This window comes from Spodoptera frugiperda, chromosome 28, assembly GCF_023101765.2.
Source record: "Spodoptera frugiperda isolate SF20-4 chromosome 28, AGI-APGP_CSIRO_Sfru_2.0, whole genome shotgun sequence".
Lineage (NCBI taxonomy): Eukaryota > Metazoa > Arthropoda > Insecta > Lepidoptera > Noctuidae > Spodoptera > Spodoptera frugiperda.
In genome coordinates this window covers 6,940,552-6,961,789 of record NC_064239.1, presented here as the reverse complement: position 1 = coordinate 6,961,789, position 21,238 = coordinate 6,940,552, and the positions used below count along the sequence as shown (strand labels likewise).

The 21,238-nt window shown below is 33.9% G+C and overlaps 2 protein-coding genes across 2 annotated transcripts in view; both read left to right on the top strand.

The window, feature by feature from the left end:
* The first annotated feature begins 2,938 nt into the window (after window positions 1-2,938).
* LOC118265446 (glucose dehydrogenase [FAD, quinone]) lies at window positions 2,939-10,508 on the top strand. The gene is made up of 6 exons (XM_035578321.2): window positions 2,939-3,097; window positions 5,080-5,457; window positions 6,043-6,273; window positions 7,904-8,036; window positions 8,953-9,072; window positions 9,181-10,508. Exons 2-6 carry the CDS (start codon window positions 5,085-5,087, stop codon window positions 10,424-10,426), a joined length of 2,103 nt encoding a protein of 700 aa, XP_035434214.2. The 5' UTR covers window positions 2,939-3,097; window positions 5,080-5,084; the 3' UTR covers window positions 10,427-10,508.
* A 5,451-nt stretch (window positions 10,509-15,959) lies between these two features.
* LOC118265502 (uncharacterized) overlaps window positions 15,960-21,238 on the top strand; it is an 82,246-nt gene continuing 76,967 nt past the window's right edge. Inside the window, exon 1 of the mRNA XM_050705875.1 lies at window positions 15,960-16,265. The gene's annotated coding sequence lies outside the window, so the exon portion shown is untranslated. The remainder of the gene's footprint in view (window positions 16,266-21,238) is intronic.

Below are 21,238 nucleotides of genomic sequence, written 5' to 3'. Positions count from 1 at the left end.
ACGTTTTATTGAAACTGGTTATGCATGAAATAAAACATTTTTTTTCTATTAAAATGCATTATTAATCCGATTCATATGAAATTAAAATATGGTCAAGGAACTCGGCAGGTGGATTCATAATTTTCTGGTACCTTGCCCAGCTTAAAAACCAAATAATAGTTATTATATGTGCACATCAACCTACTGTTCTAGGACCCACCATGCAGTTGCAGCAATAATGTTTTATGGCTGTCCTGCCTTTAGTGTTATTTTCATATAATGTATATACAAAATATGTTTTCCTACTAATGTGTCTACTTTGTATTTTCCCACGCAATAAATTGGAGTTTCAACACTCACAATGCAAAAGAACAAAGCGAATAATATCTATCATTTTGACGAAAAACACAACAGATTGACAGCAGATTGGCAGTACTAAAGTCAAATTCAAAGCCAACTACTACAAATACTTGGTCTTATCATAACAAACACCAATAAAAATCGATTTTTTTAAAGTACAAATTGATACAAAGTTATTAGCGTCAGAAATTTACTAAAATATAAATAAAATTATTGGTAAATTACAATTTTGTTGAGCAGCCTGTTCAAAAATAGCCAGATTTGGACAATCTCCTTTATACCACACTACCTCTCATAAAAGTCGTGGCAGATACTTTTGGAACACCTTTTGTATTTAGTATATGTAATTAACCCGATATTATCAGGCTAAAACTTAATATTTATTATGTGCACCTTGGTGGAATTGTTTAGTTACTTTCGTAACTAATTGTTTAATTTATGTTTTATTATTACTTAAATTAGGGGTCATTTTAAAGAATAACTTACTCTTAACTTCTAAGTATCTCATAAACATTGCACAATCTACTAAATATGTAACATTCACAGTATTATAAACTACAAGGGCGATTCTTGTATGTTGTATGACCATGCACATATTACATACATTAATACAAATTGCAGCCGTATGTTTTAATTAATCAAAAAATCCACTTTATGCCTACCTGATACGGTTTACATTTCACGAGTGGCCAAATCTGATATTTATTTAAATAGTAGGATTAAATTATCGTATGTTAATTATCCCATAACTGAATGGTACCTATGTACTTTTAAAAGAGAATTGTTGATTTTATTGAATTGCCCACTATTGATTAAAAAAGGGAGTGTTTCGATTTTCATGGTTAATGTATGTATTTGTTATTCGAGTTCTCTTATATTTTTACTGATCAGTCACTACTAATGCAACAACTAAATGCGAAGGTAAGGTACTTGATTTTTTATTCAAATCGCAACAAAACATTGTAATTGTATTTTTGTATTGAGACAGTTAGAGTTAAAGAATGATACTACGCCAAAACTTTTTCAATTAGGTAATATGGATCAAAAATTAGTCGGCTACTAATTCATATAATATTATCTTGCATAAGCAAACAAACGCCTAACTACTCCTACAACATTAAAACAAACACACTCGTCTATACATCAATATCCTTAGTAGGTATTTCTTATTGAATTCTCTCCTACGGAGTCATAAAAAATGTTGCTATGAATAATTCGAGACAACACCTGCAGATTTACATCCTTTGTGTTATATACATACATAACATACATGTAGGTACTTAGTTCATATATGTACGAGCGATACCCTGTAACGGAACACTTGTATTTAACTATAACATAAAGCCTTATTTGTTCATCTTTGTCAGTACTTAACGGGACAGTCCTTTCTCTGTATTTATCTATATGAAGAATGTTAAAAATGTGGGTACAGGTATTAAGATGTTGCATTATAAAAGTTCGTGTATTAAAAGTATAATTAAGATGTGTGATAACGGTAAACTAGAATACAATTTTACCACTTCCACTCTTACCGCGGGTGTAGTAAGGGCTGCCTAATGCACGCTACACGCCTTACGATTTAACTGTGCAGTTTTAACTGTACAGTCAACTACACTGTTAAATCTTAGCTTCATACAGTTTACACAACTTCAAGTAAAACTGTACGGTTCAACTGTTTGCTCTACATACGTAGGAGACTATATTTGACAGAGACCGAACAACAGTGTTCTCTGATAAATCTAAATCTTTTACTGCCGAACTCGTACGTAGTCATTTTACTTAACCCAGTTCTTAGCTATTGTTTTCAGAACTAAATCTCTGAGTATGACAGTTAAACTGTAATCTCACACAAGCATAAAATAATATCAATCCAAGCAGTCCTCAACGTAATCAACACCACTACTTGTATTATTACTAGTTATGTCGCAAATGCATATCATTTCCAGATTGCAAAAATGTACGACACATTCTCTTGCATGCTGCAGTTTTAATTTTTTAATCAGGTATTTTCGACCCTGGCTTTCACTAGTTATAATTTTATTAACACTTTAATATATTAAATAGAGTTAACTATATTGCCGTATATCGAAAAGTGAGTTTGTTTTGTATATAGAATAATGGTAGAGGCAGCCATATTTCAACGACGCAACCCCAAGCAATTAAGATACAGACAAGAAGAAGACCGATATTTGTCGGCAGACATCGTTAAAGTAAATAAATAACTATTTGCAAGAAAGATGCGGTATCGATCATTACCCTCAAAAATCTATTCAAACAATATTATAACATTTTCTTTTCAATTTAGATTGCGAAGCTAACTAAATTAGAAGAATTGAATTGTATTTAATATACGCTAACTCCTAATCGCGTTTTATTTACTTACATATCTACGTTTGAGCTTATAGAGGCTAAGCTATAGAGCTTAGGGATATAAATACCTAAACACGCATAAATAAACTTTTCTAATTTGAATAAACGGTTTATTAGAAGCTGTCAGAAGTCAAGTACTTCGGCCATATCTCAAGGATCGGGGAAATGCTTGAGTTGTTGTTGATATTGGTCATTATGTCAAACTAGCGGTAAATTCAAGTGCGCGGTCAAGGCACGCCGTCCGCATACGCATACGTCTTATTCTTTCTCCTTCGAGGATTGCTCCACAATCATTCCTCGACCATCCGCTGCAGTGGCGGGACGTGTGAAATAACATTGAAGAACACGGAATTTATTAATTTTATCTAGTTTTTTTAAGTTTACAAAGGTGAGTAAATCATTTAAATTTATTAAATATTATCAATATTTCCGCTTATATAATTATTTCCTTATTACGCATGTAGCCGTGATCTATTGTCAATGTTATATTTAATTTTTTTTATAAAACGGCCATTTATTTATTGTATTTATTGATTATTAAATGAAAATTAACTTCAATAAATATTAAATTTTTCACTGCAAAAAATATTAAAATACAAATTTCGCGAATTTATTAAAACGCGCCCCTTAACTTTGCGAGTATGTCTCAAGAAAGCTCTTACTTGTAATAACTTACAAAGTTCCAAACTACATACTTATATCGGTTTAATTAATTGAAAGTTAAAATTAATTTTACTTATAGTAAAATTTTTACTAAATTAAATTACAAAAGATCTTATACCTACAATAATGAATTTTATAATTCAACAAGATGATTAATGTATTTTCTAAAGTTAGAAGATCTAAAGTTATTGAGTAATATAGGTTTCAATTTAAAAACAGGTATAACGCTAATCTTTCGGTCGTATCAATTAACGGAAGAAATTGTATTAGGTAATTGTCAAAAACTTGCAATATTTTACAAAAGCTCTATTGAAAGAATGTCAAAAATCCACATCAACACGGGTATATCAGAACTTACGTGAACTGAATAAACATGTCCCAATCACTTCAGACTGGACCGATTTCAAAATTTTTAATTTCGACACGATACATCTCGTAATTTTGAAAGCTAATTACAACCTCATACATTTTTAATTTGAGATACAAAATAATCACACATACTTGTCGTAAAACTTTTTTAAAATCATTATTAATTCTAAGGATTGTTACTTGCATAATAATTTGAAAACCAAATGTAGATGTGCTTATGTAGCATCTACAAAAACTCTTTACACAACAACTGAAACACATAAATATAACGTAAGCTTTGTACGGTATAATGTGTTCAATAAAGTATAAAATAGACTAATTCTTAAACACACTAAATACTTTAAAAAAGTAAGTAGATAGGTACAATGCTAGAGAAATAACAGACATGTTATGTGTTACTAATTCATACCACGACTCGTAATATTATCACATCATTATCAAATCTAAAGTTATCGGTACAGTTATAATCATTGCCTATTCTGAATGCGCCTCAATATAACATTCTTTGATTTTCGTTTTAACCGACCATGTGATGTCAATGCACGCCGAAATAAACGGGACATCTATCCTAGACAAATAGCAAACAGCATTAACGTTAATCGATAAATTAAAAGATAAGTCAACTTGACTAAATATATCGAATGTCCATCTCCTATTTATGTACCTATGTATTTAGATAGTGTTAAAATAACATTCATTTAAGGGAACTAAACTATCAGTACTGACTACTCGTATATAAGCCTTCTCATAGACACAGCATTATATCTTTTATCAGTCGATCCCTTTTTTTAGGTGCATCCCTTATAATACGGCATTAATCACTATAAAGAAGTAACTCGTTACATTTATTATGACAAAATAAAATTATTTATTTCTACGGGAAAATCATAACTTGTGCAACGTTTTTTTATACATTAAGTATAACCAGATTATTCGTCTTTAATTTTATTTAAAGAAATTATCATTAAACAGTCAATTAGTGAAAACACTCACAGAAAAAGCATGAGATGCCTATAAATACCTTATCAAAACTAACCTATACAATAACGTAACTTTATCACAGTTTTATGTAAATTGTGATGTTACTTTTTCACTTTCGTTTGAATATCATTAAAACAAGCAAACCAGTTTCCGTTGACAATGTTTGTTTACTTTTTATTTTTACGTTTCGCTTTGGAGTTTTATTTTTATATTTGATCTGCAAATAGATAGTACCTAACTTTGTTAGTTTAGTATCTAGTAAATATCAATTGCCACTGCGTATGATATGTAACCTGAGCTCTATTTTCTTTTTCATTACAACTTTGTAACCTAATCTTATGCTTTTTATCTTTTCAGACACAATGAGATTAAAATACACATTTATTTTGGTCCTAATATCAGCGCCATTAATAATAAGCGCTTACAAAATATATGACGAAGATGACGAATTCGCCACAGTAGAAGATGACACAGATTATAGAGGAGGCCGGATACTATGGCCCTACCCACTGAAGCAAAATAACACAGACAGTACCAGAGACTCAGACACTTTCAGGGATATAGAAGAAATGGTACGAGGAGCAGTCAGTGAACGACAAAGACGTTTCTTGCATCTGTCACCAAGATCAAAAAATATGGTCGTCGACACTATGATGCAGTTTGTCTCACAGCACCCACAAAATAATGCCAAGGACCCATTAGATTTCTTAAGAGATACATACCCATTACCCAAAGGTAACACACTAGTCACATTGTTTCTGTTAATAAAATTAAATTCCATTATAATGTTATCACATAATTTTAGAACCTAAATCGGTAATGCCAAGCTATTATCGAGTGTCGTATCTTATTGTTCTCGTCATTTTATTCTCGCATTCGGATCCAAAGTTTTAATGATATTATTGTTTACTTGAAGGTTGTGACAGAAACTTGACACTTACGGAGATCCCTTTCAGAGTTCTCAGCCATTACCACGATTTTTATAAGTTAAGCTTTCAATATAAAACATTAATGCGACTGTGACAGAATCTAAATATAGATACGTACTTAACTAAATAACATTTTATTCCATTGGGAGTTAGTCTGGTCTAATATTTGCGGCTATAAGAACAGTAAGTTGTAAGTAGGCTATGAATGAAAGATAGACGATCTATATATAGACCGTTATAGCTTTAGATATTCTCGTCGAAAACTATTTGAACAACCCACTAAGGACACTTACCATACATCGAAACGAGACTCTCAAGCACATTTGTTTTTATTTTAGCAATAGTTACAATATAACCCTATTATGCTATATATTTATGGATACTTTTCCAGGATATAGCAGCCCACTGGATGAGTATGACTACGTGATCGTGGGGGGAGGAACCGCTGGATCTGTATTAGCTGCTAGGCTGACAGAAGACAAGCCAAAAGCCATGGTGTTGGTGATCGAAGCTGGAAGACCAGAGAGCCTCCTCACTGATGTACCTGCCTTGCTGTCTGTTGTACAACTGGATGACTTCGTGTGGCCTTACACCATGGAACATCAACCAGGAGTTTGTTTAGGTGAGTCAATTTGTCATGACACGGCGGCACACAACATCTTCAGGGCGAAGGAGTAGGAAGTATATTAATTGTTACACCCATTTTACTCTAGTTATGTCACAAATTTCATTTAAATAGCTCAGCTTATTACCTAAATACATATCGTTAGTAGAAATGCATGAAGTTATGTTTTGTGTATTTTAAAAATCGTATGTATTTAGAATATTTAGAAAACCGTAATAAAAATCGCGCATTCGATTCGATCATTAGATGATCCTTAGGCTATGATTATACTTAAGTCAATATTTTTTATTTACATAGGACTTAGTCACAATAAGTCACCATTTAAAAAGAATAACTCTCCATAAGTGACGCGGAATGAGGAAGTCGCTCTAGTGTCGTTATGTTGACATGTTTACACTGTTATATTGTATTTCTTAACGAACTATAGAACTTAACAATTATGTTAATTGCCTTAATACTACTACTGGGAGAGAAACTGGTTTACAATCGAATACAATGCAATATAAATTTATTTAACCACTTCCTTTTCTTTGGTAGATTTGAAATATAAAATAAACAAATAATATAACAACGTGTTACATAAAAGAATTAAATAGAAAATTCATGCCATTTATAACATTAGCTGTGAATAAACCATTAAAATAAATATTAATATAAGCGACGTATTCAACTATTAAGTTTATTAACTTTCGCAATTTTACGTAAAACTGAGTTCATTGTCCTCAACGAAGGACAGGTTACGTGATTCAATTGTAGGACTGTGAAAATATTTATATCGTCACACCTTTTATCCCCAAAGGGGTAGGCAGAGGTGCACATTACAGCACATAATGCCGCTATACAAAAACATGCACTTTTCGCCCTTTGTGTTACAAGTTCTGTGTTATAGGGGGTGAACTTATTACCATATACCGAGCGCAATTCCAATCTCTGTGCTATTACTGAGAAATTTTAAAAAATCAGAAAAAAGCCCAGCAATACTGCAATACAAAATGAGTACTAGTATATAAAGTAATAATAATACTTTTCACAGATAAAAAAAACGCTCTTACGGTTCAATCTTAAACTCGAACCAATGTAAAATACAGTTGTAGTAAACACTATAGTTGTGTGCATAGTGAATGTCAATAAAGTGATCCGCTATTGTCCTAACTAACTGACGAAAATTGTTTACGACCAGTTCTCTTTAAAACGCTATACTCGTCATGAACCAGTAAACTATTCATTAGGCTATGTTAATCAAATATCTAGATAGAGTTTTTTTTAAAGGAGGAAAATCATCTAATGACTTCTCCCGCCCTGGGAGAGTGGGAGTGTCAGACTCTTACTAACTAAAAACCACCCCGTTCCTACTCCTACTTGTCGAACCGGAGCCCCGGTAAACCTGCTAGGTAGTCCGCAGTTCCGGATATCTAGATAGAGCACCTACCTGATTTACACAAAGTTTTAAGGGAGATATTAATATGAACGACGAAGGACTATTGTTCTAAATCCTGCCCACGCCCACAGCTCGATAACTACAAAAATATATTAATAAGTTCAAAGATAATATGGAACAACATGTTTTGTAATGTAAAAACATTCATTGCCAACTCTTGATACATAATGTATCTCATTATAATTCCAGCCAGCAGAGATCAGCGTTGTTATTGGCCTCGAGGAAAGGCGCTGGGAGGTACTAGTGTAATCAACTACATGTTATACACCAGGGGCCGTCCACAAGATTGGGACAGGATCGCTGCTGACGGAAACTATGGATGGTAAGATATTTACAAATTTACTCTTTATAAATTTCCTCAAAACTCAACGTAAGTGTATGATACACAAAATTAACTTGGCTAAACATGTTTCAGTGTCGTGACATTGCTTAGATACATTAAACATAACAACTTTAGACTTAATACTACGTAATTGGGATGAATTGATTGCATTACAACTGTTCTATACGCAGTAAGGAGACTGTTTAAGCACAGAAATCAAAAAGAAAATATTGAAATCGGTAAAAATATCGGGAATCTAAGCAACGATTCCCCAAAAATAAAGTACTATAAGAAAAAATAGAGGACTGACCGTTTTCACCCCGTTAGGCCAAGGGGTAATGACTCCCGAGCTCAGATTCCAAATATAACCCGCTGCAGCGAGGTATTAAAGTATTAGTGTATCTACTTGAAACCTTATCTCCGATACCCAGAACCCATCCTGTATCATTAAATATTAAATACAGTGCCCAGCTCCTTTTGTCCCCGATAACTTTATAGTTAAATCAATCGTTGGTTTACCCTATTAATAAGGTAAAACGTCTCCCTGTTTTAACACCGAGAATCTCAACTTCTAATCGAATATCAGCGAATCGAATGAATATTTAATTCATCTCATTTGAATTATTGATGGCCACTTTTGCTTTTTTTGTGCAATTTAAATGCCAAGTAAAATTGTGGTTTTAATTAATATTACCTATGTTCTGTTTTTTATAGCATGAATATAAATATTGCGGCAATGATAACAAATTAATTATAATGAAGGCCATCAAAGATGTTTAGCTTAATTTAGTAGAGGTCTATTTGCAGTTAATACTGTGATAATAGTGTGATACATTTACGAAAATATCACATAGAACCCTAAAGTTCCTTTAAGTTATGGTAAGGTAGTAAAGTAATTAAACTTCTTTTTCCACAGGAACTACGATGAAGTTCTAAAGTATTATATAAAATCTGAAAAATCTGAAATAAAGAAATATAAGAACTTGCCATACCGGGGCCGCGACGGAGAGCTAACAGTCGAGAATATTTCATTCAAGTAAGTTACAACTGTTATTAATTTCAACTATTCAAAGTTCCTAACTTAATTAAAACTAAGACTTGTGAGATTTTAAATTTCTCATCTGACGTGATGTTTCATTCGCAGGACTGGTCTTGTTGAGGCTTTCCTCGCTGCTGGACGAGAAAACGGACACCCCACCGTCGATTACAATGCACCAGATCAAGTCGGCTTTGGTTACGTGCAAGCCACACAAATAAAAGGACATCGGATGAGCGCTGCTAAAGCATTCCTGCACCCTCACAAACGACGACGCAACCTGCACATACTGACAGATGCACGAGCCACCAAAGTCATCATCGACCCTCAATCTAAAAGAGCGTACGCTGTAGAGTACGTGAAGGACGGCGTGAAGCGCACAGTTCGATGCCGGCGCGAAATAATTTTATCCGCCGGCCCAATAGCTTCACCGCAATTGCTCATGCTCTCAGGAATAGGACCGGAGGAACACTTAAAGTCGCTGGGAATTCCTGTGCTTGTAAATTTACAAGTTGGAAGGGTTCTTTACGATCATATAGCGTTCCCTGGAGTTATTTTCAAACTAAATACAACTAACGCCAGCTTGTTGGAGCCTAAAGTTGCAACATTTGCGAACCTTATACAGTGGTTACAATTCGGAGAAGGACTGTTAACCACAGCCGGCGGAATTGAGGGTATTGGCTATTTAAAGACATCAGTATCGCAAGATCCGGAAAATGTTCCTGACATAGAATTAATAAGTATGGCCGGTTCTCTTAACTTAGATTCAGGAGGCGCGGTGAGGGAAAGCTGGAGACTTTCTAAGCCAATATTTGATGCCATCTACGGACCTTTATATGGGAAAGATACGTGGTCAGCCGTCATTATGTTAACACAACCAAAGTCAAAGGGTTATCTTGAGTTAAGAGATTCTAATCCATTTTCACATCCAAAATTGTACGGCAACTATTTGACTGAGCCACAGGATATGGCAGCGATGTTAGAAGCCATTAAACATGTTATTCGTCTGGGCCAGTCGTCAGCTTTTGCTAAGTATGATCCTAAACTGTTCTTAGGTGAATATCCAGCTTGTAAAAACTTTGTTCCTGGATCAGACTCGTACTGGGAATGTGCCATCAGATCCATGATGATAACACTTCACCATCAAATCGCCACATGTAAAATGGGTCCTTTGAGCGACCCCTATGCTGTTGTGGACCCCGAGTTACGAGTGTACGGTGTGGATGGACTGAGAGTGGTGGACAGCAGTGTGATCCCACGACCCACGAATGCACATACCGCTGCACCTGCCATTATGATCGGAGAGAAGGGAGCCGACTTAATAAAGCAAACATGGCTAAATGTGGTCTCATAACTTAATTATAGTGATAAGTTAAATTATTAATTACTATAAGAATTTGCCTAATAGATAAGATTATACGTATCTTTTAAGGAAACTTATTTTGTTTATTTTATAAACGTAATGTCCTCTTCCGACCTCTGCTCTCATTCATAATTCTGTTATTTTTACGCAAATCTATTTTTGGTAATCCGACCTCTCTTAGCTAAGTCTTGTGATTTTAGTTTTACTTATTCGATACGTCACTAGGTCTCAGTTGACCTTTACCCACAAAATGTACAGAACATGAACAACAATAAATAATTGTTTGAATAACTAATTATATCAATCTGCGAGGTACCTATAGGTAAATACGTGATTTTATTTTCAATTATTGGCATAAGCCTGAGTATCGGGTCAAGTAGGCATAAATATTTGAACAGGATCGGAATAGAAGAGTCGACGACCTGTTCCTAATTTAGTATCGCATTTTTTATGTGTGTATAGGTAGGCAGGGCATTATTGGATCAATACTTAACTAAAAAGCACAGGAGAGACTTTGTTATTTCAATTCTAAACATGTTAATATAGATGAACAGCTTTCACTATCAAAACTCGTCATAAACCCAGAATAAACCGTTTGTATGAAAACCAAAAATTATGAAGGCTAATGTTTTTGAATACTACTTATCAAGTAAAATAACTTAAATTCTAACTTAATAAAACAATAAACAGAAAAGCAATGACTACAAAAAGTTTCAGCCGACTTGCTCACACAAATACACCGCGAAGCTAATAAAGCGTACACTCAGACGTAACCGTGAACGTCGACAATTAAATGGTAACAACAACACAAAAAACATTTCGGCCGAATAACGAAATCAGCGAGCATCGTTTGATTTCATTACATTAATAGGCGTCGGCTGGGAAAGGGTTTTATGCTCCGTCATGTTTCCCCAAATAATAAAATTAATGGTTCTTCTATACAGAGATCCATTAAGGTGTGTACAGTGTATTCAGTGTTTGCATTAATATTACCTTTGGGGAAAGGAAAAGATTGATTTTATGATGTCGTAAACATTGGTCTTTATGAAATGTCTCCGTCTGTGGTTCTATGTAAATGGATTATGTTTATAAGCGCAAGCGCAATTCCGTAGCCTTTTGTTTTAGGTTCGATTCTTTTATCAGATGTATGTACAAACAATTTTAGTTACATTTATTTAGTTATTTTAGTTACATTATACGCAGATTTCCTGATTAACGAATAATCTGCGAGATGATCCAATGTATCATACCTCACAAATATCTATGCATAACACGTTTCGTATTGTCAAAACTGAAGTTTTCTGTGTGGGAGGAATCCACATAAAAGTAGGGGAAACTTTATAAAGAGAACATTGTGTTAACGCTAACAAAACCAACACTATTCGATGGAGGAATACTAAGTAGGTGGTAAGTCAGTAGGAGGTGTTTTACTCTATATGAATATCTGGAATATTGCGAATATCGACTATCATGGACAATTACGCATTCTATGATATGGTTATGGCAGATCATTGTGGATTTACAGAATTTTTTATTGCAATTTGCTAGTGCGTTTGTATATATAAAACATACAGGTAAGGAAGTAAAGTTGTACTAGATAATTCACAAACGTATAATGTCTACAGCTTGTTTATTTTTGCAAATTAAATTGTTGCCGAGGTGTACAAAATATGTTTTTTAAATAAATTATAGAGGGTGTGAATTGTTTTAAAAAATACGCCTTAAGTCTTATCAGTAAGTCTATCTTACAAGCCTCGGGAATCGATCCAAAAATCTCAAACTTTCAGCCAATAAACTGTACGAAGTTATCGCACCTTGTTGTAAATTACATTAAGCTATTTACATATTTCAAAAAGCCGCGGCTACCGGACCAGAATTGCTCTTCAATTTCTATTTTTAGAAGTTCTATTACAGTACAAACTCTGTATAAAAATACGTAACTAATCATTGTTAGGATCGTAAATACATGAATAAATTAAAACAAAGGGTTGCCCCTACCTCTAACCGGTCCCTTTGTATTAAAAAACTTTCTTCGTTTTTATGAGGCCTATTTTTATAAAAATGGGGCTAGGTACTGCATCATGCAATTTGTTGGAAATAACGTGTTTACAGTGATTTACTTGGTACACAGAATCGTTGTTATCAGATTAACATACCCTTAGTATACTCTACATTTTTTACTGTAAAACTTAGTACTAGCACTTCTATAAGTGTTATTGAATATTTAAGAGTACTTATTTCAAGCCGGTGCGTGAGTAAATATTTATGTTAAGTTGAAGTGAAGTTTTTCTTACTACGCCTACGGTTATATCTCACGTGGGGTGAATTCATTCACAATTCTTTGTGTTTAAAGAAAATTTGAAACGCTATTGTAATAGAAATGGTGAATGGAAATGTATTTATATCCCTACATGAAGTTATTACTATTAGTATATAATTCTATTTCTTTCATAATTAACACAATATTTAAACAAACAAGCATCTGTCGGATTGCTGCTTTTCAACACTAATGCAGTATTAATTAAAATAACAAAAGCTGCATGGAAACGCATATGTATTACGTACAATAAATTGCATGAAACAACGCAGTAACAACATGAATATTCAAAGGCGGCTCTCAAATCGGATTTCAGTTATGCGTGACTCTAAACTGTTAGCAAATCGCCGATTTCCCGAGATTGATAACAATAACCTGAGTTGTAAAGGCGAAGGCATTCAATTCAGTAAAGTATTAATATTACCGATGAATTTTATACAGACGTTATAACAGACGTCTTTGTAAAAGTCAAGTCTTTGTATAATATATTAACTAGTGTTAGCAGTTTAACGAACTAATTTTATCCACCTTTCCCACAATTGTGAACTTTTAGATAGTCTTAATGGTGAAACATTATTTTCAACAATTAGCTCGCATAGAAACTAGCTTTAGAACTTCATTAAGAACAAGCGACCCTCCCCTAACTACATTCAGTCATTTTGAATACTATGGATATAGAAAATTACCCTTAAGGAAATGAACGTAAAAAACACTTAAGTAACACATTTTTCACTTTTGACGAGACAGCCATTAATTAATTTATTTATATCTATAAGAAATACATAAAACTATATGCATTAACTTAACTTGTATTTCCAGAAAGAAAGTTCTTAGGTTTGCGGATTATATTCAGTAGGTAAGTGCCATGAAAGTGATCCCAAACCATTGTAGTATCTCAAACATCGTCATAACAGTTAACTAGACCATCGAGCCTACCGATTTAACCTCGATAGATATTACTGTATCCGATTTTAGATACCCTACATTTATCAAGTTTGATAGGTAATCTACCAAAATAGTTTATCAAAAAATGCCTTATTGGTGCTATAGTTTTAGATTTGATGATTATTGTTAGCTTTTGCCAGCTTCTGGTTCCAAATCCGATTAAAAATTAAATGTAGAGACTGCGTTCCTTCCATAAAAATACAAAATAGCATTATACCGTAGTAGAACAGAAAACAGAATTATTTACATAAAACAATTGCACATAGAGAACAATATAATAAAAGTACATTAAGTCCAGAGTAATTCATTTTATTCATAAAACGGTGAAAGAATACATCTTAAAAGAAAACTGAGAATACTCTCTTATATTTGTGAAGGAGCTGCCATTTGCACGGTCTCACAGTCGCATAATTACTGCGACGGCACTTTTCAACATCACTGCAAATTGTAAATTCTTTTGCTACATTTTCATCGCAAACAAGCTAAACTTCTTATTATAAAACTAACTGATGGTTAATAGCCATAGTTTAAGTATTTAATCGAAAAGTTTCAACATTAATCAAGTTATAATTATAGTCGATTAACTGTTCTTGATGGTAATCGCCACTTTCAACATGAAATAATTTACTCTCTGATTATACGTACACTTATTTACTTTCATTAGAAATTCGATTTGTGTAATGATATCCAAAACTATGAAAATTGTGTATCGATTTAGATCAACGATGGCTTGGTAAAAATATCTTCAAGGCAAAATACACAGCAAGAGAATTACCAGCGAAATTGGTGTTTATCATAACCATCACTGTAATTTTGTATTACAGACGATGTCGGTGATGAGGGTAACGATTGCAAAAATGAAGGTTTCCTACCAAAAAACGAAGGTTACGACCGTCTTTGTATAAAAGGAAAACGGTGTCGAGCACCAGTTAATGATAATTACGACACCACAAAACGGGTGCAGCCTGAAGATCGAGAGCGAAGCGGTACAACGAGACTTCAGGAAACTCTAGTACTTTTCAAAAGCTTGCTCTCAAAAACACACGAATTTATGAAACAAAGATACAATACCAAAAGAGTCTAAGAAGTATTTTTGTACAAAAGTTAGTGGTACGATACACGGTCGTAACCAATAAAATTTAGACCTTTAATTTCAAATTTAGAAATGTCTAATAATAATAATACATAGACCTAAGCCAAGAGCCTTTAAATTACCAACGAAGCGGTGAAATTAATACATAGTATTATCTATATTCCTGTTCACATTAGGAAAATTACAGAAATGAAATGTCAAGACGACGAGAGAAGGTCAGGGACACGGCAGAGGTGGTAATTATGAAAGTGCGCATGTACGGCACAAGATGACAACTTACTCAGACCTCACAAAAAAGGAGAGAAACATTATGACAGTACTTTAGATTAAATGAAACTATGGCAAAAAATTAATAGTTATCCTCAAAGTAAACTGAAAAATATAGTATAAATTAAAAACATTGTCGCTCTTATTCTAACGTTACGTGAAACCAACAAGTTTGTGTACAAAAGCCCAGCAAACAATTAACTGGAACCGCTACATGTAACTGCAGCCAATTGCTCAACTATTACACTAACTGCACCGCCAAAATTAACTTCAGTGGAATATACAAGTTCAAAGTAGGTTAGGAAAAATGGTCGTTAAAACTTTCCGGTGGTTTAAGTTTGTATTGCGTAGCTCGGATATATTCTCAAATACATATTTTGTGCTAAGACATACTGCCGACTCACTGCCTGTCCCTGCAACTGCCACTAGGACGCGGCGCCAGAATTGCCAACTTTAACCACCCATACTCACGACTAACGTGCCTTCAATTAGTTCCTACTAATTGTTACTAGTTCTTGATAACAATCGTGAACGTGTTAAGTACGTGAAGTATTCGTTACGGCTGCTCTACTGACGGGAAATTCTGTGAAGCAATAAATATTTTCTATACAAAAACTATTTCTCTACTCGTATTTCTGTGTTTGATTTATGTACTAAAACGTATTAATATTTATTACCACAAAACACTGTAATAATATAAAAATACATATTTAAATTTTTCAAGTAAATGCGAAGATTAATTGCGAAATATATAAATAAAAAAGCTCTGAAAAAATATTGAGCTGACCTATCGTTGAGTGTGTGTTTGGTTTAAATCTATCTACACAACACTAGCCTGGACCATAAAAGAGAAACTTTGTCAATGATTGGTTTGTTTGTGAGAACAATTCGTTTGGCAGTTGCAGTATTTGCGGCGGGAACGAATCGAGATCGAATCGAGAGAACGTGGGTAAATAGGGGCAGTTCAATGAATGGGCGGGAAGCGCAGTCGCCTACGCTCCGCCGAGCGCGCGAACGTTGATACCGGACCGCGGTGCACCCTCAACAAGTGGGGCATTAAAGCTTCTAACTCTCGAACAACCGAATAAAATGTTTAACAAGCTCTAACATCGATAAAAAAAATATATTTGTGTTCCAAAAAATAGTAAAAAATATTTTTTCAAAGTGCTGAACTAGTGAGAAAGTTTGTGATTTCGGAAAACGTTATCGTAAGCGATTTTTTGGCGCAGCGCTAAATTAGGCAGCCGTTGCATAAATTATTCTAACTTAAGCCTTAAAGTTTGCTGCTGATGATTTATTTTTATTATTTTGGTTAAACAGTGTACCTAATTTTACGTTGAGGCATTTTCGATAAAATTCTCACGGATAAATTTTAAAAAGTAAGGAAAGAAAAAGTTGTTTTTAACAGACTCGTACGTATTGGTATAGTAAAAAACTCACAATAAAAGAGTGGTTTAGAACTTTTTTGATGAGTTAAATATTTTAAGAATTAAATATTTTAAAAATTAAATAAACAAAAATTCTAATCAAAATGAGAAACAAGGTGGATATTTTTATTTTTTAATATATTTTATCCGGAAACTTTATCGTCAGTAATTTATATGTTTGATTTTAGCTTTGACGCATATCTTTATTAGCTGTTATTTTTATCGAAACTTCGCCGTACTTAATAAATATATAGTAACAAAGGGATAAACTTATTAGAAAAATTACTGTAATAAAAGCTTGTATATCTTCAAAACCGTTACAAATTATGAGGATTACGATTACAGAGAGATAATAAATGTTTTAGTGTGCGGTATATTACAAGTTAATCTCGAGGTGAGATAGTATTGCTAATACAGTATTATATCATATTGCCAGTGTAGTTTATTTTGCGACATTTTCATTAATGTGACATATTTCACAACAATGCAGTGTAAAAATTAATATTTTTATGTCTATTAAAACGTATTTTTAATTAACAAAATTGCTTCATTGCAGCGGTATAAACCTCGCTGTGTTAATGCATACTTTTATATTTTAATATTTTATCATCATCGAGTGGCGATAAAATAAAATAAAAAAGTTATAAAAAATCCTGTTAATAAAGATAGGAAATCTGAAAAGTAAAACAAAATTTAATAGACAATTAATTTCGAATAAACCGGGGTCGGGCCAAGTGTCTTAACTTAAATAAATTAGCAATTAGTGACTGATCATTTTCTTTTCAAATTAATACAAATTGAACGGAAAACATTTTGAAATAAAGCTTAATGAGGGTAATTTATTAAAGAAGGTACATAATAGCCGTTCAGGAAGCGTTGCCCACCGGAAAAAGGGGAAGGGGGAACAAAAGAGCGGTCATCCGCACACCACCATCCGCTTGCTAACGAAGCGGCCAAAGAGAAAAAAGTAATCGCCACTGCAATTACCGAGCACCGATACCCTAACAAACTTTGTTCCTCTCTCACCTACAACAGACGACACTCGCTTCTCTGATTCTCTTCACAATTCAAAAATAGAAGTCAACACAATGTTCATTAATTTCTTTCTTGTTACAATTCTCGTTTTAGGCGAAAATTCTGTTTGCGAAGACGAAATTAAACACCTGTGAAATTGTATTACTTTTTGTTCGGTAGCGACTGAAGGAGGGAAGGTCTTAATTGTATTTAAGTAGATACTTATTGTCCATTCAAAATGTTTGTTAATGTATGAATAGAATGTGACTGCACCCTAGTCTTTGTTATGTATAGAGGGCAAAGGGTAATTATGTTCAGGTTGACCGTGGCTATACAGATACACATATTGATGTTGCGCCTGTCAAGGTTCAACTGACGTCGTACGTGGCGCCATTACCACGTAGCTCGTGAAATACGACATAAATGTACGAGTTACGACTTAGGTCGTTTCTTCTGCCCGTATAATACGCCCTAGTCGCGATAAATTGAAATTGGCACGTTTATCATCACCCCCACTGTGATTGTATTTTTTATTGTATCATCATCGCACACATAGTTGATTGCAGCGAGCTCTGAATCACCGACGATTGTCGTTCACAATTATAGCGGGCATTCACTTATCGTGTCTCCTCTCACTTGATGTCATTGTCAAGAAACGTCCTGTAGCTTTTATAAATCTATCTTATTAGTCCTCGGAAAAAAAAAAGTTTTACTTCAGTATGGAAATTTAATGTTATAAGATCTTCTCAAACAGGATTTGCCTAATTTAACTTACATCAAATTCCTGACATAATGTCAAGGTTGTTGGATCGTACAATGTAATCAAATTCATCACTAATCTCCAATTAATTTTCAGACCGCACACTGGTACGTACATAAACAGTAAGCTTTACGGTGATACAGATAATATTTGATCTATTAAGCCGGCCAAAAGTTGATTTGCATGGGTCGTGCGCCTGAGCCTTAATTATCTAATACTGACATAAATGAGTCCGTGGTGAACATCATATAAACATGATGGATGGCATCACTCGCGTGACAACCTGAGAACAAACTTCACCAATTATTTTTATGTAAGTTTTTGTAGTCTTCCTTACGACCTGTTCTCTATCAAAACGTCAAGTTTAATGGCCGTGTAGATTGTTTATCACGCTATTTTATCATTTAACCACGATTCGTACACATGTGTTTATGAAAGTTTTTGTCAATAAAACCTTCGTTAACTTTGGGGTTATAATTGTGGTAATTTTGTTACATATTACACATTCTAAAAGCATAAGGCATACAATGAACTCATATCGTAATGAAATAACGATAGAAACATGATCCCTACCCTGTGGCTTACCAAAGACATTGTTTCCTTCCATATTATAGATCCGATCGGCGTTCCCAAACCTCTGCCGTCCGGTTGCGAGCTTTGCCTTACAAATCAAGCACTGAACAGGCTCAGCACGAATAATACCCCGAAACTACTCGCTTTTACGGCACTGTTTTTAAATCTCATGATTACAATAGCGCAATTATGTAAATTAATTTAATTGGGCAAATTAGCTTTTAGTTGTACGGTATAGCCTGGTATAAATTAATTGGAGAACATTGCTATTAGCGGGTATACTCAATATTTGATACGAAAATATTTAATTTAAGCCATTTATGTCATTTTTAAAAACAATACCCTTCCTACAGTCGAATAAAAAAGACATTAGGTATGTAACAAAACCAATCATCGATGCAGCATTTGTTCTTTTTCTCAACTGCAAACTAGAAATTAGCCAATTATAAACAGTAACGATGATATTTATTCTTGTACGCAGACTTTGGTAGTGCGCCAAGGCAAAGTTTTATTAGCTTCCAGTAACTCTGCAGACTAAATTCTATAGTTGCCACCCGGTCGCCATGTTCCCAGTTGTGTTTTGTTCCACAGTTTGCATTATGTTTTACGATATTCTGTGTTGACTGCAAACTGAAGTTTCAACTCCTCGGTGCACCATTCATATTAAAAATAATTGATAAAATTAATTCAACGCTTGCGGTGCTGCGGCGGCGTTATTTAAACACGTTAAAGTTCAGTTTATTCGGTTGGTGAATGATTTGATTTTATTTTGAATTAAGATTACAAAACAACTTGTTATAGAAGTTTCTGTAGTAACATTGCAAATAGTAAGACGCATCAGTGTGTATACGGAATTTCGGAAGTCCCAGCACTAACGAAGGTGCTTACAGATTGGCGAACACATGGGACGTGACTGACTGGTACACTGCGCTCCCAACACTTCCGGACGATTTATTATTACAACCTTACGTTACGTTCACTTATTTTTTATTCATTTTATTTCTACCACCCACCGATTTTGAACTCCCGTTTAATGACAAAAATCCTAACCCTTGACTAGTTCGAACAAATAAAATAATCTTTGAACAAGCGAAGTTCGAAGTGGGTTAACGTTTGTTCCGAATTTGTTGATTAAAATTATTTTCGAAGGAGAAAGGAAAGGCTTGAGAACGCCATAAAAATGGTTTATTAACATTATCACGCCACCAACACAGGGCTCCTTTGTACTCCGTAAGAAATTCATTCGCGACATATTTCGTTATCTTATTCTTAGGTGAGACTCTTTTGTAAACTGTAAATTAAAATTGAGTTAATTTATATTTTGACTGACTGTGGGTGTATGTGAGCTTCGCAAGAATTCTGGATTTGGGTTTTAAAGAAAGTTTCATTAATTTTTAGTTTCGATTTCTGCATTTTAAATACTCGATCTCGATACATGGAAACACCTCAACTGCATATTATACAAAACTAATGTGTATCTAATCGATTGATTGTGCATAACTCCACTCTAGTAGCACAATCTTGTATGTCTACAACAATATGTTATATGTATGGAATTATTTATAACAAAGACGTGGTGTGGGTTGGGAACACACGTATGGTGGATATTTATACGCTGTCGGTTAAAGATCTGCGTGGTAGGGACATGATTTATGCGGGCCTAACCTAACAATGTAGTTCATGCATGCTGTAACAGGTAGTTATATTGTCTGGAAAGCATTCTTATATTACGTACTTTATATGTAGAACAAGATTGTTATTGTTAAATTTAAACCGATAATGCTTTCTAAAACTTCTACTAAATTCGTGAAGATTGCACTGCCTACGCCTATGTATCTACGTAGAAAATAGCTATCTCCTATTATAATTCTCTATAACTGACATTATCAAAATGTTGCGAACAAATACCTAAGTCCGTAAAGTAATTGTACAATGGAAGTAACTCGCATTAACTACCAAATAGAATTCTCGACATTTGCATTGATTACTACGAAAATAGCTAGTAGCTAGTTATTGTTACTTACAACCCACATAATTGTTGTTATTTAACTCATGATAGAAACCGGCGCCGCATACATTTGCATAAAAACTATTACCCACTCGCCAAACGTGGAGGCGTTGAGCGAACTCTCCATCATACTTTTAATTGTTTCATAAAAATCCATGTTTTGTATTTAATGGATAGCCTAATTAAAAGTCAACAGCATGCCATATCACAAACCATAGTAGAATGTTTATGCAAATTGAGATTAAATTATTTTCAGTCGCCGCCTTGCATATTGGTGAAAACAATAAAATAAATCAAACTTTTTATGTGAAACACTTTTCCTTGCGCGCCGAAAAGTATCGAATTGGTGACAAAAACAATATTTCGTATAAGCTTCACCTTGAGACAAAGCTTTAGCAG

Coding starts and splice junctions, on each gene's coding strand:
- LOC118265446 (XM_035578321.2), top strand. CDS start 5,085: ATGAGATTAAAATACACATTTATTTTGGTCCTAATATCAGCGCCATTA. Junction 8,037..8,952: donor GCTGACGGAAACTATGGATG/GTAAGATATTTA, acceptor CTTTTTCCACAG/GAACTACGATGAAGTTCTAA. Junction 9,073..9,180: donor GTCGAGAATATTTCATTCAA/GTAAGTTACAAC, acceptor TTTCATTCGCAG/GACTGGTCTTGTTGAGGCTT.